The sequence below is a fragment of the Bufo gargarizans genome, chromosome 6, assembly GCF_014858855.1.
Source record: "Bufo gargarizans isolate SCDJY-AF-19 chromosome 6, ASM1485885v1, whole genome shotgun sequence".
Lineage (NCBI taxonomy): Eukaryota > Metazoa > Chordata > Amphibia > Anura > Bufonidae > Bufo > Bufo gargarizans.
In genome coordinates this window covers 63,566,005-63,580,814 of record NC_058085.1, presented here as the reverse complement: position 1 = coordinate 63,580,814, position 14,810 = coordinate 63,566,005, and the positions used below count along the sequence as shown (strand labels likewise).

The following is a 14,810-nucleotide window of genomic DNA, read 5'->3' as shown; positions in this document are numbered from 1 at the left end:
AGCAGAAGAGGAGCAGTTGAAGCAGGAGGCCATGAGATCCACATCCGGCCGACCCCCACCGCTCTCATATCGCGAGAAAGACCTGTGGATGCAGAGCCCATTCGCTGGGATCGAGTCTCTCTCGGTTGAGAAAGTCAGCAATCCAGTTGTCGACGCCGGGGATATGAGCTGCCGACAGAGCTAGGACATGGCTCTCCCCCCAGGAGAGGATGAGCGCTGCTTCCGACATGGCTGCAGGGCTCCGAGTGCCACCCTGGTGGTTTAGATATGCGACTGCCGTGCAGCTGTCGGATTAAACCCGAACTGGATACCCCCGGACACGGTCCGTCCAATGAACCAGAGAGACTAATCGCCCACAATTGGCAACTGGTGGTGCCGGGCCCAGAAATTGGCAAGTACCCTGAGAAGGGGAAGTGGGGGGGGGGGGGGCGGTTTGGTGCCAGGAATACTTACCTTTCTGGTGTGTTCTGCCCCCCTGGTTCCAGCCAGGTCACCACCTTCAGTGTGCGGCCCCTTGGGGAGGGCTGCTACCACGGAACAGAGGAGACTTGTCGTGGGCGGCTGTGGTGACCCGAAGTCTGGCGGGATGCAGAGGCTTTAGGAACCTTTGGTCCTCCTTGTCTTCTGGAGACCGGGAAGGAGCAGCGGGCTTGGGGACCCCCTAGTCTCCCGTTTCCTGGGTGAATGTGCAGGTAGCTAGGACTGCCTGTAATCCCGCTGAAATAAAAGGAAAAAAATCTGCAGACCTGCAAAGCAGGGAGGTCTGCCTCCTACGGACACTAAGCTAAAACTGATTTAGTTTAGTCCCTGTAGGAGCGGTATAGCTGGAGGGAGGAGCTCACACCTTTGTGCTTAGTGTCGCCTCCTAGTGGCAACAGCTATACCCAAGGTCAAGCCTGTCCTCCCCCAATGATACGGATTAGGCTACTTCCACACTAGCGTTCGGGTGTCCGCTTGTGAGCTCCGTTTAAAGGGGCTCACAAGCGGCCCCGAACGCATCCGTCCAGCCCTAATGCATTCTGAGTGGACGCGGATCCGCTCAGAATGAATCAGTCTGGCGGCGTTCAGCCTCCGCTCAGCAGGCGGACACCTGAACGCTGCTTGCAGCGTTCGGGTGTCCACCTGGCCGTGCGGAGGCAAGCGGATCCGTCCAGACTTACAATGTAAGTCAATGGGGACGGATCCGTTTGAATTTGACACAATATGGCTCAATTTTCAAACGGATCCGTCCCCCATTGACTTTCAATGTAAAGTCTGGACGGATCCGTCTGCAGCTACTTTCACACTTAGAAATTTTTTAACAATACAATTTTTTTTACACGCCATTATTGTGGCATAATGACGTTGATAAATGTCCCCAATATTTCTTCTATATCCCTGTATGTGATGATGGAAAGGCGAAGGTTGGGGATACAGAACTTTCTATGATATGATTCTGAATCTTGCTTCTCCCGTCCAGAATCTAAGTCTCCTGAACCCCTTCTCCATTCCTGCCCGGTGGCCATTCGCATCTATAGGAGTTCTGAATACAGTCGTGCACGCTTACTTAGCGGTGTTCAGAACTCCAAAAGAAGTGAATGAAGAGAGCTGCGCATGTTTGGTAGCAACACTTGGCAGGATGCGGGATCAGAGGATCCTTGTTTTTGAAATTGGTGCAGTCCCCAGAAGCAGGTCCTGCATCTAGCAGACGTTTATGGCATGCACTGCCTCCCTTTTAGAATCAACTGTGTTTAGTCTATTTTAGACAAATCCTGACATTTGTGATTGATACCAACCACTCTTATGTAACCGAACCCAGAATGGTTCCTGGAATGTTGTAGGACAAGGATCAGCAACCTCCGGATCTCTAGCCGTTCTGGGTCTACGCCTCCCAGCATGCACTATTGCCTGGCTGTTCTTACAACTCCTATAGAAGTTGAAGGAGCATGCTGGGAGTTGTAGTTTCATAGCAGCTGTATTGCCGGAGGTTGCTGTCCCGTTATGACGTGTCATCTAATTACATTGTCTCTTGTGGCTCTAGCTCTCTATCCTGTCTGCCATGGAGCTGTGTTGGAACCTTTGTGAAATACTTTTCATTGAAGCTGCCACGGGTGAGCCTTTTTGGATATAATTTTGTACAGTCTGTAATGCACTGACGTACTGGATCCTCCAAGACTAATGGTTCTGTTTGGCGCTGAATGCCACTTTAGTTAATAGGCGCCGGGCTTAACTATTTTTTTAACCTCTTGGCACAAAATGCTGTACAGTTACAGCCCTGGCAGTGTGTAGTTAGTGCATAGTGCCATACATGTATGGTATGGGGATGGTACTGGCACAAGAGCTGTGGTCACACAATTTGCAGTGTGACAGCTGTATATTGCACCTGACACACTGCTGCAAAGGCCAAAATACCCGCTGGTTATTTATGGTACCCTTGACACGATTTCAGAGTGCCAGTCCATTGCCAAGGCATCCTGTAGCCTAACCAACCTTTCGTATGGACCACTGCCATGTAGAAGCAGGATCTGCCGTACGAGGTATGTATAAATATGACCACGGTGTTCACCCCTTCTCTATAATCGTTTCTCTGTATGATTTGGAGGTACACTTTAATGTAAAGCAAGAGCAGATTTAATAGTGGGGTAACTAGTCGTCCGGATGTCTAGGTAGCCTTGATGCACGGGGCAGTCATATCACAATAAGGAAGGGCTCCAGATTAACCAGGATTGAACTAATTCTTTCACTGGACCATTTACAAGTAATGTTACATGTATATGTGAGCTACTTACCTGCTGAGGTAAACTTATGAATGACCCTTTCAGCTGGTTCCCTCCTGGTACTCCTCCTTGACTGGGTACGTTTGCATTCAAGCGACATAGACAGTGCAGCTGAAGACGTCCTACAGAGTGAAAACCCCCTGCAGCATGAGCGATTCTGGGATGTGGTAAGTGAGACGCAATCTAATAAGAAGTATCTATGGTTGGTAAGGTATTTTTCAAAATGTTTTGTGTTGTCAGATACCATATAGGACATTTATTATGACCAGCATATAATTTTTTTTTATTTTTTTTTATTTTTTATTTTAACGCCAACCCTTTAAACGGGTTGGCCCATCTCATACTTTGGGGGGCACATCATTAGGACCTCTTAGACCCGCACCTATCGCTAGAACAGAGCCACCAATTTGAAGTAGAGTGGACCACGTAGGCATGGCATGCTCTCCATTCATTTCTATGGGATCGTTGAAAATTAGCGCTATAGAAGTGAGTAGAGCAGTGGCTGCGCTTGCATAACGCGTTTCTCATTCATTTTTATGGAACATCTTAAAATAGCTGAGTGCGCCTTCGGCACTCCCATAGGAATGAATAGAGGGCGGCTGTGCATGTGTTGTCCTTCACTTCTCCGTTATTAGGTTGGATAAAAAAAATAAAAAATGGGACAGTTGAAAACCTCTCCTAGTTTCTGCTGTAAGAAAAAGCCTTAAACTGCGCTGTGTGAACAAGCCACTAAAGGGAGGTTAAAATTCCCTGGCAGGTGGAAAGAGCAATAAAAAAAATTAGCACATTCAATGGATTGCTCACACATACTCGTTAGGGTGCGTTCACACTAGCGTTGGGGAGTCAGTTATGGCTTTACGTTATAACTTGGTTATAGCGGAAAATAACGGAATCCATAAGACGGAACGATGGATCCGTTCTTTTGCCCATAGACTTGTATTATGACGGAATGCAAAATGGAAGCCTTTAAAAGGCATTCCGTTTTGCTCCGTCCTAGTAGAAGGCTATGGGAATCAAAACGGATCCTTCTGGGTCCCGTTATGCAAGACTGAAAACAAAGTCCTGTTGACAGGACTTTTTCAGTCTTGCATAACGGGTCCCAGACTGATCCATTATGCTTTCCCATAGACTTCTATTGGGGCGGAAAGCCTTTTAAAGGCTTCTGTTTTGCATTCTGTCTGGGCATTCCGTTATTTTCCGTTATAACCATGTTATAACGGAAAGCCATAACGGAATTCCTAATGCTAGTGTGAACCCACCACTACTGCTGTGAATATATAACAGACACAGAAAGGGGTACAGCGTTTATTAAGAGATATAGGTGAACTGTCAATTGTGACAATCATGAGCAGCGTAGCCAAAAATCTGTATACGACCAGCACAATTTTCCATCTTTTGGATAGTTTTTGAAGCATTGCAAATCACGAGGAGCCATAAATTGCAGTGTAAAGTACTATTACTGCTACTACCAGTAATTTGGTTGATTCACACAACCATGTTTTAAATGAATTTGAGTGCCAGATCCGAGAATCTCACCGCGGGTTCTGTTGCAGATCAGATTCCCCAATTCAATGGAAAAAACACGGATTGCACATAGCAGCCATCTGTGGGCTATCCATTTTTCACAGATCTGTTTTTGTTACAATTTTGTCAAATTTGCACCAAAACCAACAAAAAACTATCTATACACAATATAAATGCAGACATCTGCTGAAGCGCGCTTGTTAGAGGAAAAATTCCAAAAACAAAGTTGAAGGTGATTGCAACACAGAGGGAGATTCATCAAAAGTGGAGTAACGTGGAACTGGCTTAGTTGCCCCTAGCAACCAATCGGATTCCACCATTCATTTTTCAGAGCTCATTTGGAAAATGAAGGCTGGAATCTGATTGGTTACTATGGACAACTAAGCAGTTTTCCTTTACACCACTAAGCCTCCATAGATTGAGGCTTGGTAAAATGGGGGAGGCCTTGATCTTGAAGCCTTACTATCGGGGGTTTCAGTGCTAAATGTAGCCAGAGCCTATTAAGTGGGAAATGTGAAAATCAAGAGATTGCAACCCCTCAAACAATATGGAGGCTCCTGACGAAGCCTTGAGGGTGAAGCGTGCGTTGAGGTATTTGTGCGCGGGGCGGCATTCCTGATCCAAAGTGAACAATGTCACAGGGTACGTCTGGTTAGGATAAGCATGTTCTACCTTTGGCGTATTATATAGAAACTTTTGGTACACTGCTGCTTGGCGGATTATATACTTTTTATACTAGTGCAGTTGCATGGTAGCTGATATTTGTGATATTTCAGATATCTGTGACACTGCCAATGCAATATTGTGTTTTTCTCGCCCATTTTCCTTGGGGGACACAGGAGTCATTGGGTATAGCTCAGCTCCCCAGGAGGCGTGACACTAAGTGAAAACTGTTAAGCCCCTCCTCCACAGCTATACCCTCAGCCCGGAGAGAGAGACTGCCAGTTTTTTGCTTAGTGTCCAAGGAGGCAAGACACTCCCTGCTCTGCAGGGCTGTTTTCTCCTTGTCGTTTAATTTTTGATTTTTACTTTTTTCCTTTTCCAGCTGTGTGCCTATTTACCGGGTCTACCGCGTTCTGTCCTCCCGCTGGGTGCAGATTGCGTTTTTCCATTCTAGGCAATGGTCCTGCTGTGGACTTACCTTCTCGTAACTTGGGAGGACTACCCTTCGGTCGAGATTGTCCTTAGATCTCCCACACCGGGACTGTAGAACACCTTCCTGTGGTGGCTTCATCGACATGGACTTTAGCCTGTCTTATCCTGGCATCTGTCTGATGCTGGGCGGACCTTTTCAGTTCCTTCCGTCTTCTCCTTCTGCTCCCCCACTCCGGGTGGATACGGGACGACGTTGCTCGGCGGCGATGGGACCAGTTTTGCAGACCCTTCTGCCCGTGTTACTGGTCTGTGCCTGATCACATTGGGTTTTCTCCCGCTCGCCCAGGCGATTCCAGCGGCCACGCTAGTGTTCGCTCCCGGCCGTGCTTCGTCCAGGATCTGTTGTCGGACTTGGGGTTCTTACCTGGGGTTCTGTGGGAAGCTGGGCATTCCCCCACTCTGCCTTTCTCTCCCCATGGTTCTGTCTTTCTCAGTCCGGCCTGGACCTGGGACTGGGACTGGGACTCTGTTACTTGAAGTGTCAAGTGTCGGCGCTGTCCTTCCTCTTCCAGGCCCTCCTGGGCCTGTCAAGACCTTCTTCCATGGAGTGTCTCTTTGGTTCCTCTGTACCGTTTCCCGGGACCGCCCTGGGAACTACATACTGAGCTCTCGGCGCTCCAATCTTTCCCTTGGAGCCGTTACAGAAGTTCTCCCTACTCCTTCTTCTGTCCTGTACAGTTGTGTTTCTGTTGCCATCATGTCTCTGACTGGTGTCTGAATGGCGGCCCTTCTTGTTCCAAGCCTCCTGTCCTTTCCCAGGACAGGGCTGTTCTCCATCCCGTCCCTTCCTTCCTTCTGAAGGTGGTATCTGCCTTAATTTCAGCGGGGCTATTGTCCTCCCCTTCCCATCCCCGGGAATGGACACGGTTGGACGTTGTTTGGGTCTTGCAGTTTTACTTGGAGATCTCCGACTCTTGTCAACGTTCGGTCTCTTGTGTTTCTAGGAGGGCCGCGCAACGGTTTGACGGCCCACAGGGTGGCTTTCCTCCGCTTCATCAGAATGGCTATTACTGAGCTTACCGCACCAAAGGCAGGGATCTGCCTTTGGTGTCACCGTTCATTTCACCAGAGCGGTCGGTGCCTCCTGGGCCGGAGGCATTGGCCTTCGGCCATGCAATTGTGCAAGGCGGTCACGGTCTTCCTTGCATGCCTTACCATGTTCTACAGGGTGCATGCTCGGGCTTCGGCGGATGCTGCTTGGGCCGCCTGGTTTTGCAGGCGGCGGTTCCTTGATGTCTTCGGGTGCTTTGCCTTGGAGCTGTGGTTTCCCCCCCCCCCTTTCTTGGACTGCTCTCGAACGTCCCAAGGTCTCCTGTGTCCCCCAAAGAAAATGTTATTAAATTATACAAAAATCTCCTTATTCGACATACCTGTGGGCCTATGGGGCAATTTTGCTATTAAACAACTGAACATATTGATGTTCTGGTATGATCTATAGGTGATTGTTGGAGATTTTATATCTAATTTTCTTGGTAAGGGTATGTTCAGTAGTACCATTTATTTCCATTGTATATTTTGTAGACGTGGATCACTATATTGGGGATAACGCCCCTTGCAATGTTCGCTGTATCAATATCCATCTTGGCTTTTATTTTTTTTATTTTTTTCTTTAGAACAATTTATTTTTTAACATTAATTATTTAATAAAGATTGCTATATATTAGTATTGTATATTTGGAGCCCGATAGCTTTTTATTGCATATGTAGATGTTGATTTCTACATATTTCACCCATAGGATGTAGCTGATAGAGAACCAGGATTGCCCTTGGCATTACACCAGCACCTTGAGGGAATGGATCTTGTGGTTGCTGGTTTGTTTCATATCGACTACCTGTTAGTGTGGGTGTAGTGCCGGTTGGAGGGTCGTTAGTGGCAACCAAGGAGATACTGGTTAAAGCTTAAAGGGGTTGTCTCCCCTCCTGATTTTTCTGCTCGTCAAGGCAGCTCCCTAGGCGCGCACTCTGAACTGCAGGGCGTGGTGCTTCTTGCTTTGAATGATTGCGCAGGGACGCTGCGCTGGGATAATGTAATCCCGCCCCTTGCCTGTGTGCGCGTGCTCCTGAGGCTTCACATGGCTTCAACTAGGTGTGATTTCTTCTCTTGTGGATTCCTTTTCTTCTCTCCAGCTGCTCCCAGGCTACTGCCATGGCTGGGAACAGCTCAAGACGCCGTATACGAGGTGGCTGGGATGGGAGTGAGCTAGTGCGGCAAGGCACATGCACACTCCCACCATCAAACAGGCCGGCACTTTACTGCCCAGTGAGCAGACGCGGCTGCCGCTGCTGGATTGCAGCGGTGGCCATAACCTCTGACAACGAGCAATCTCTAAGGGACTACAAGATGTCAATAAACCAGGAGAGGAGACAGTATTGCAACATGAACTAAATTAGTAAGTTCTTCATTATAGCATTATATTTAACATAAGTAGCATTGTGCCAAGTGAGACAACCCGTTTAAGGGGGAAGGTGGTTAGTGGGAGTAATAGAGGGCCCCTGGAGAAGTTATGGGTGGCCCTACAGGACCTTGTTAGACTATATATGTATGTATATATGATGGCGGCACTGGAAGACAAATACTAACGGGTGCTAGGTCCAGGGGTATTACTGCTTACCCCATGTAGAAAAAACAAAAATCGGACAGCACTCCAGATAAAAAAGCAAATGGTGTTTATATATATCTCCAAAGACATACTGATAGGGGCCCCATTGGGGACAGTGTGATGCTGATTTTATGTAAAGCTGTGTGTATGTGTATGTCTCTCTGGTCTGCTATAGGCCTTCTTTCCGTACCTGAGGGGTGTGTATAACCCTTCCTTGTTGTGTGCCATCTGCAGATTACTGGGTATGTCCTCCAGGCTCGTATGGATGAAGCCAGGCAAATGCTGGCCAAAGAAGCAGCTGTTTCTGCAAGCACCCGGAGCATGTGCCGAGTCCTAGATGATCTCCTGAGGAAAATGCCTAAGTTCAATGTATGTAACCGTGATCAGGTGAAGGGTGCACTCAGTTCTGTTTGCCAGAACCCGTGGCTGGCAGGAATCTGTATTCATTGGAATACAATTCACACATTTTGCCATTCTTTATATATTGCATGAGTCATTTACAAACGAGACCTTCCTGCTCCATTATCTCATATTTTCATTTAAACGTTTCGGATAATCAGATTTTTGTTTTCTCCTTTATAGTCTCAGACACTGACAGAGTTTGAATTAAAATGGCAGCACTGGCGGGAGGAATGTGAACGTCATCTGCAGTGTGGGACCTTCTCCTCCAGTCCTCAGATGGAATCCATCTGTAAGGTGTGTGGCCCCCACTTTAATAAATGGTTTAATTTAGGGTTGTAGTGTCCCAAAGGGATTCCGGTTACCCCAGACCCTGTTCTAAGACATTCAGTTTGGACAAGTGAACTTTGTGGCCGTAGCCTCGGCACCTTAGTGTCGTGGATGTGGCTACATAATCTCAGCTAAGTGTCTCCTTCAATTTAACACTCAGAGAGGGCATTTACTGGTGCCCATCTGGCTTGTTTTTTTTTTTAGGGCATCTTTTTATTGTCTCAAGTTAAAGGACATGCCTTTTGGGGGAGACGTCATCTGCTAGGTGGTATACTTTTAAAAGTTTTTTTTTGTTGAGATTTTGGTATTGATGGCCTATCCTCAGGATAGGTCATTAATTTCTGAGCGGTGGGAGTCTGTCTTCTCCACCAATTAGCTGTTTGAAGAGACTGTGGTGCTCCCTTGAGAACTATGGCATATTCCCAGGCCAGTGACATTGCGTTTGTCGGTCACATGGCCTAGATGCAGCTCAGTCCCATTCAAACAAGTGGGGTTGAGCTGCAATACCAAGCACAGCCGATGTCAAATGGATGGCGCTGTTCTTGCTAAACTGCATGGAGGCTGCAGTGTTCTCTTAAGCGCCATTGTCTCCTCAAACAGCTGATAGGCAGTGGTGCTGGGAGTCTGTCCTCCATCGATCTGATTTTAATAGAATATCCTGAAGATAGGTCATCAGTATTAAAGGCCTGGAAAACCCCCTTTTAAGGGCGATTTACGTGTGGTGATTATTGGGCCATCTATAATATGTATGAGCTCTTGTTCACAATAATTGGCTTGTGTAAATTTGCCGCAGATCACCAACAAACACAAAACGCTTGTTTGTCATGTGATCTGATCATGTATGTGGCACATTCCTGTTTAACATAGAGGAACGTGCTGCCGACAAACACTGAAGCTGTATGGGGATGGTTCCTCTCCATACAGAGGCGCTGATTGCTGCAAGCTAATGAGTTGGCAGTGGTCAAGAATGAACAGTTAGTTCCCGGTCACTGCCCTTCGGTTTGGCCCAAGTGAATGGGCCCTAACTTTAAAAATAAAAAAACAGCCACCCTGCACTACATTGCATTTTGCAGTATGGTGTCACAGCATCTGCAGTATTGTGTATATCATCTACATGAGCATTTCTTTCTTTCCTGGAGCACAACCTGTACTTTATTATGCTCCAACCTAGAAGTTTATCATGTCTGATATCGTATGATAGAAAGCAGTGTATGCTGTAATAAAATATGAGCTGTTCTCCAGGAAAAATGCAGCTAATGTATTGGTTAGATTATATGGAGGGCAGTGGACTGGTTGTGCTGTGTAGGGGGACTTGGGGAGACGGCCCCTATGGTCTTACTTCTCTTCTCTGCTGCAATCACATGAGGGTGGGTTGATCACCGGAGCCATCATGTGCCATGTCCTGCTGGGGTAACTACTGGATCTGTTTGCACTGATGTAAAAGCTTAAAGCATAGTTTAGTTTTTTTCTTTTTTTTTGGGGGTGTGTAAAGGGGGCACTTTCTACTTTTATTATATTCTGCTGTGTCCCATGGGACAATTGCTTGTGTCTTAAGATCACCAGGTTACTGATCTTCTTCACTAATAGGTTTTACTGGGAGCTGAGGATACTTTGCTGGAGAAGCAAGATCTGATGGGCACTTGGTATCATTTCCTGGTTTCACAGCTGCTTTTTACACATCCTACGGTGACCTTGGCAGAAATCCACTCCTATGCTCAGGTTAGATGCAGCCGCAAGATGACGTAATAAGAGATGTTATATTGGACTTTAAAGAGGTTTCCCAGTGTTGGCTTATCCTCAGGATTGGCCTTGACTATTTGATCAGTTGGGGGTCCAATACCCCATACCCCCACCGATGCGGTGTTCTGCATTGGCTCTGGCTGGAACTACACAGCAGTAGAAGTTGCTGGTAAATGCAGTGCTGCTTGTATTGACTTCAGTGTGAGCAGCACTGTAGTAACCAGCTCCTTCCACTCCACAATGGACTTGGCTGTGTAGACCACCACCGATCAGACTATGGCCAGTCCTGAGGGTAGGCCACCACTTGTAAAGACCATTGAGTGTCTGTTCTAATGAAAATTATATATATATTTTTTTCCTTCTTACGATTGCCCCCTCTGTTCTATCCTACCTCAGTCTTGTCTTGACATCTTCAATGCCGGAGACAGCAGTTCTGAGCCCCTGGACAATGTTCTGCTTGCAGCTTTTGAGCTTGATATTCATCAGGTCATAAAGGAATTCAGGTACCAACCAAACCACATTTCGTCTTTTAATGTAAATCTATAGATCAGCGAACGTCCATTTCTCTTATTTTTTTTTTCTTCTTGTTTTGCAGCATTGTGACAAATAACTGGTGGTTTGTGGCTCATCTGACCGACCTGCTGGATCACTGTCAGCTCTTTCAATCCCACAACATGTAGTAAGCTAAAATGAGGGATTTGGCATGGAGAAGAATAATTACATGTCCGATTTTATTTTAGTGTTTGGTATAATGGGATTAATTTCAGAAACTGTTCACAAGACTCAATGCTAAAAGGAGTGTCCAAGGACGCTTGATTGATGACTTGCAATTAGAAGAGCTCATCGATATGAGTGTTGGTGGACAGAGCATTCCTGGTACTGCAGCGTTGCAGCCTCCTAGATAACTCCTTTAAAACTGAGAAATACATATACATCTTGTTGTCCCTCTCCTCCTCATTATTCTGTGTCTGGCAGTAGCAGGAGCCTCCTCCTCTGCAGTAGAAGATGGCGGGGGCCAGTCATCTGTTTACCGTTGCTGTTTCAGGTTTAGTGTACCCCCCCAGTGCAGATATATTGACCTTAGCACAGGCCATCAATTAAGTCCTGGGCATTAAGGAGGAGATGAGAAGGGGTTAATCTCAATGTTGGATACATTTCTAGATTCGCATCTACTGTCTTGAATGCGAGCATAGGAAAGGGACCTAGGGGAGATATCGCAAGAGCAATGGGACATTGTTGAGGCGGTACCGCAGACATCGCTGAGTGAAAATGGAAAATTGTCCCAACTATTCGTTATACATAGAGTGTACTAAACACCTGTATTTTTACATCGCCATTGGTGTCAGACCAGATGCAAAATACCCCCGGTGCCTGATGGAACCGGCGGCTTTATTACACATGATATGGCGATGTCAAAGGCTGGATGCGTTTTGGGTGGGCATAATACAGAGAGTCTTCTCGGTATGGGTCAATTGGGACCCTAAAATATGCATTTTAGGATATGTTACGGAAGTTGGAGCAGATGAGGCTGCTAGGGTAGCAATAGGGAGGCTACTGTATGTACCTAGGAAACTATATTAGCCTTGCATTGGATCCAAACGAGTTCTCCAACGATTGAGGGAATTGGATATTTTTGTATACGAGTCCTGGCAAATTTTTTACCGGATGTCTTTGTATTGAAATACTTTCAAAATCATATTTTGTATATAAAGTGATTTATAAATTAAAAATGATCTGATATAAAAAAAAAAATAATTCACATAAGACCTATTTCCAAGATTTGTTTAAGTGTTGAACATCTATTCTTCTCTATTCTTGTAGCTTTGGGTCTAACATGAGAGAACATTTACTGCTGGAGTATGCATCTGGTCTCTTCTCCCATCATAGGTATGATATATCAAAAAAAATTCTGATTCTGATCCCTTGCTTCGTTTACTTGTAGCTTTCTGTTCAGTTCATCGCTTTTCATGTGAGGTTTTTCTTTTTATTGATGGAGGTAATTTCCTTTGCAGTCTTTGGCAGCTTGGAGTCGACTACCTAGATCACTGTCCAGAACTGGGTCGAGTTTATCTTGAGCTTCACATGGAGAGGATTCCTCTGAGCACTGAGAAGAAAGCTTTGAAAGCATTGCGCATCTGTGAGCAGCGGCAGATGACTGAGCAAGGTGTGTGCAAGAAAGTATCGAAGAAATGTCATTTATGGAGCATTTCAGCCATCGTTTTTTTTGTTTTAGGCTACTTTCACATTAGTGTTTTTGCTGGATCTAGGAGGGTTCAGCAAAAACACTTCCGTTACTGATAATACAACCATCTGCATCCGTTATGAACGGATCCGGTTGTATTATCTTCAACATAGCCAAGACAGATCCGTCATGAACTCCATTGAAAGTCAGTGAGGGACGGATCCGTTTTATATTGTCAGAGAACATGGATCCATCCCAATTGACTTGCATTGTGGGTCATGACGGATCCATCTTGCTCCGCATCCCAGGACGGAAAACAAGCATTTTGGAGCATTCCGTTCTGCTCAGTGATGTTTTGTCCCCATTGACAATGAATGGGTTGGCGTCCAATTTTATAACTATTAAACACACAGATGCGGATGTCTCTCTGCTAAAGTTGGGTTAGGGTGGGGGGGGGGGGGGGAATGGTGTTACTGCGTTATTTTATTTAAGGTACAATGTTCAATTACTTAAATGCTGTAATATTCATATGGATCTTGATTTACCATAAATTGTCATGGGTGTCTGCGTACACTAATGTTTTTGTAAGTTGATATACTCATGTCCGACTATACAAAAAACGAGTCCTTGATGATATTCATGTGATATGTATATAAACTGATATAAAAATAAAGACCATGAATGGGGACAAAACGTAAGCGTTTTTATAGGGTGAACAATTTATTCTTTATTTCCAGTCCGCAGTATCTGCAAGACTATGGCGATGCAAGCCATGCGGAATAGACGGTTGGGGTCAGCACTGTCATGGAGCATTCGAGCCAAAGATGCAGGATTTGCCACACTCATATCTGATCGGTAAGTGCACACTAAATTCTTCTAGCAGGATTAAGTGGACGTTCCAGCCTGAAGCGTTTATCACCTGTCCACTGGGTAAGTGATAAATGATATATCACAGGGAATCCGAAGACTGATTTATTGCTTCTGTTCTTCCCCCAGCGTCTTTTTTTTTTTTTTTTTTTTTTTTTTAACGGCCACTGAATAGCAGCCGTCAAAAAATAGAACATGTTCAATTTTTGCCCATTTTTATGGCCAGACGGACCCCATTGAAATAAATTGGAGCGTTCTTAATGGCTGTTAGGTAGGGGTGCACCAGTCTATCAGCCATTTAAAATGGATAAACTAGCGCAAAATGGCCTTTTAGGGGTTAAAAAGATTTATTCACCTCATCCACTTGCACTCAGAGGCAGTCGCTTCTCTCGTGATGCTGAGGGACCTGTGCTCAAGCATGATGACATCATCACAGTTGAGCGCAGGTCCGGTTAACATCAAGAGAAGGGTGACTGCCTCCCATGCAAGTGGATGTTTTTTTTGTTTGTTTTTTCTCGGCTTAAATAAAATAAAACTTATCACAATTGAGGACCAGTATGGTGGTGACTGTGGGGGACATTATTACTGCTGGAGGCCAAATGCAAAACGGCCATTAAAACTGGTTGAAAAATGGCTATGAAAGACTGTCCGTTTTTCATAGCCATATTTTTTTCACTGTTGTGTGAATGTAGCCTAAAGGTGGATTTAGACGGGGCAATAATCGGGCAGATTGTTCCTACGAATGCTCGTTTTCCAACAATCTGCCAGCCGATCACCCTAAGATCAAGCTAAATATTCGTTAATCAGGTGAATCTTTCAGTTTTTGATCCCTATCCATTATTATTTTTATTATTTTTTTTTATTTTTTTTTGCATCCAAGTGTATTCAGTTTCCCACTGGTCTGTTTTTGGTCTATATGAATAGGACATGTGCTAAAAATATGGGAACGGATACACTGATCGGTTAAAATACCTGTAGTGTACATTATACCATTGAAATGCATTGGTTCTATTGATATCCAGGTAGTTGCGGACTGGGAACTTAGTCGCCCTGGGAGAAAAAAAATTCAAGTGTCCCCCTTCATGTTATAGGCGAATTCAAATTGACACTGGGCAGGACCAACGCAAGTAGGTAGGGACAGCAATACCGTATTGCCGCACAAAATACCGCCCCAGCAGAGTCAAATACCTCAGTGCAACACAATAAACTGCCCCAGCACCATTAAAAACCACAGTCCCCCCTCTGTGGTGGCCAAAG

General features: G+C 45.5%; 1 protein-coding gene across 1 annotated transcript in view; it reads left to right on the top strand.

Annotated features, from left to right (window-relative positions):
- NUP85 (nucleoporin 85) overlaps nucleotides 1-14,810 on the top strand; it is a 37,432-nt gene that overhangs the window by 13,001 nt on the left and 9,621 nt on the right. Inside the window, exons 6-15 of the mRNA XM_044298363.1 lie at nucleotides 2,021-2,090; nucleotides 2,802-2,923; nucleotides 8,270-8,404; nucleotides 8,618-8,731; nucleotides 10,352-10,483; nucleotides 10,901-11,007; nucleotides 11,100-11,183; nucleotides 12,326-12,391; nucleotides 12,517-12,668; nucleotides 13,424-13,541. Coding sequence (XP_044154298.1) covers nucleotides 2,021-2,090; nucleotides 2,802-2,923; nucleotides 8,270-8,404; nucleotides 8,618-8,731; nucleotides 10,352-10,483; nucleotides 10,901-11,007; nucleotides 11,100-11,183; nucleotides 12,326-12,391; nucleotides 12,517-12,668; nucleotides 13,424-13,541 — 1,100 coding nt within the window. The remainder of the gene's footprint in view (nucleotides 1-2,020; nucleotides 2,091-2,801; nucleotides 2,924-8,269; nucleotides 8,405-8,617; nucleotides 8,732-10,351; nucleotides 10,484-10,900; nucleotides 11,008-11,099; nucleotides 11,184-12,325; nucleotides 12,392-12,516; nucleotides 12,669-13,423; nucleotides 13,542-14,810) is intronic.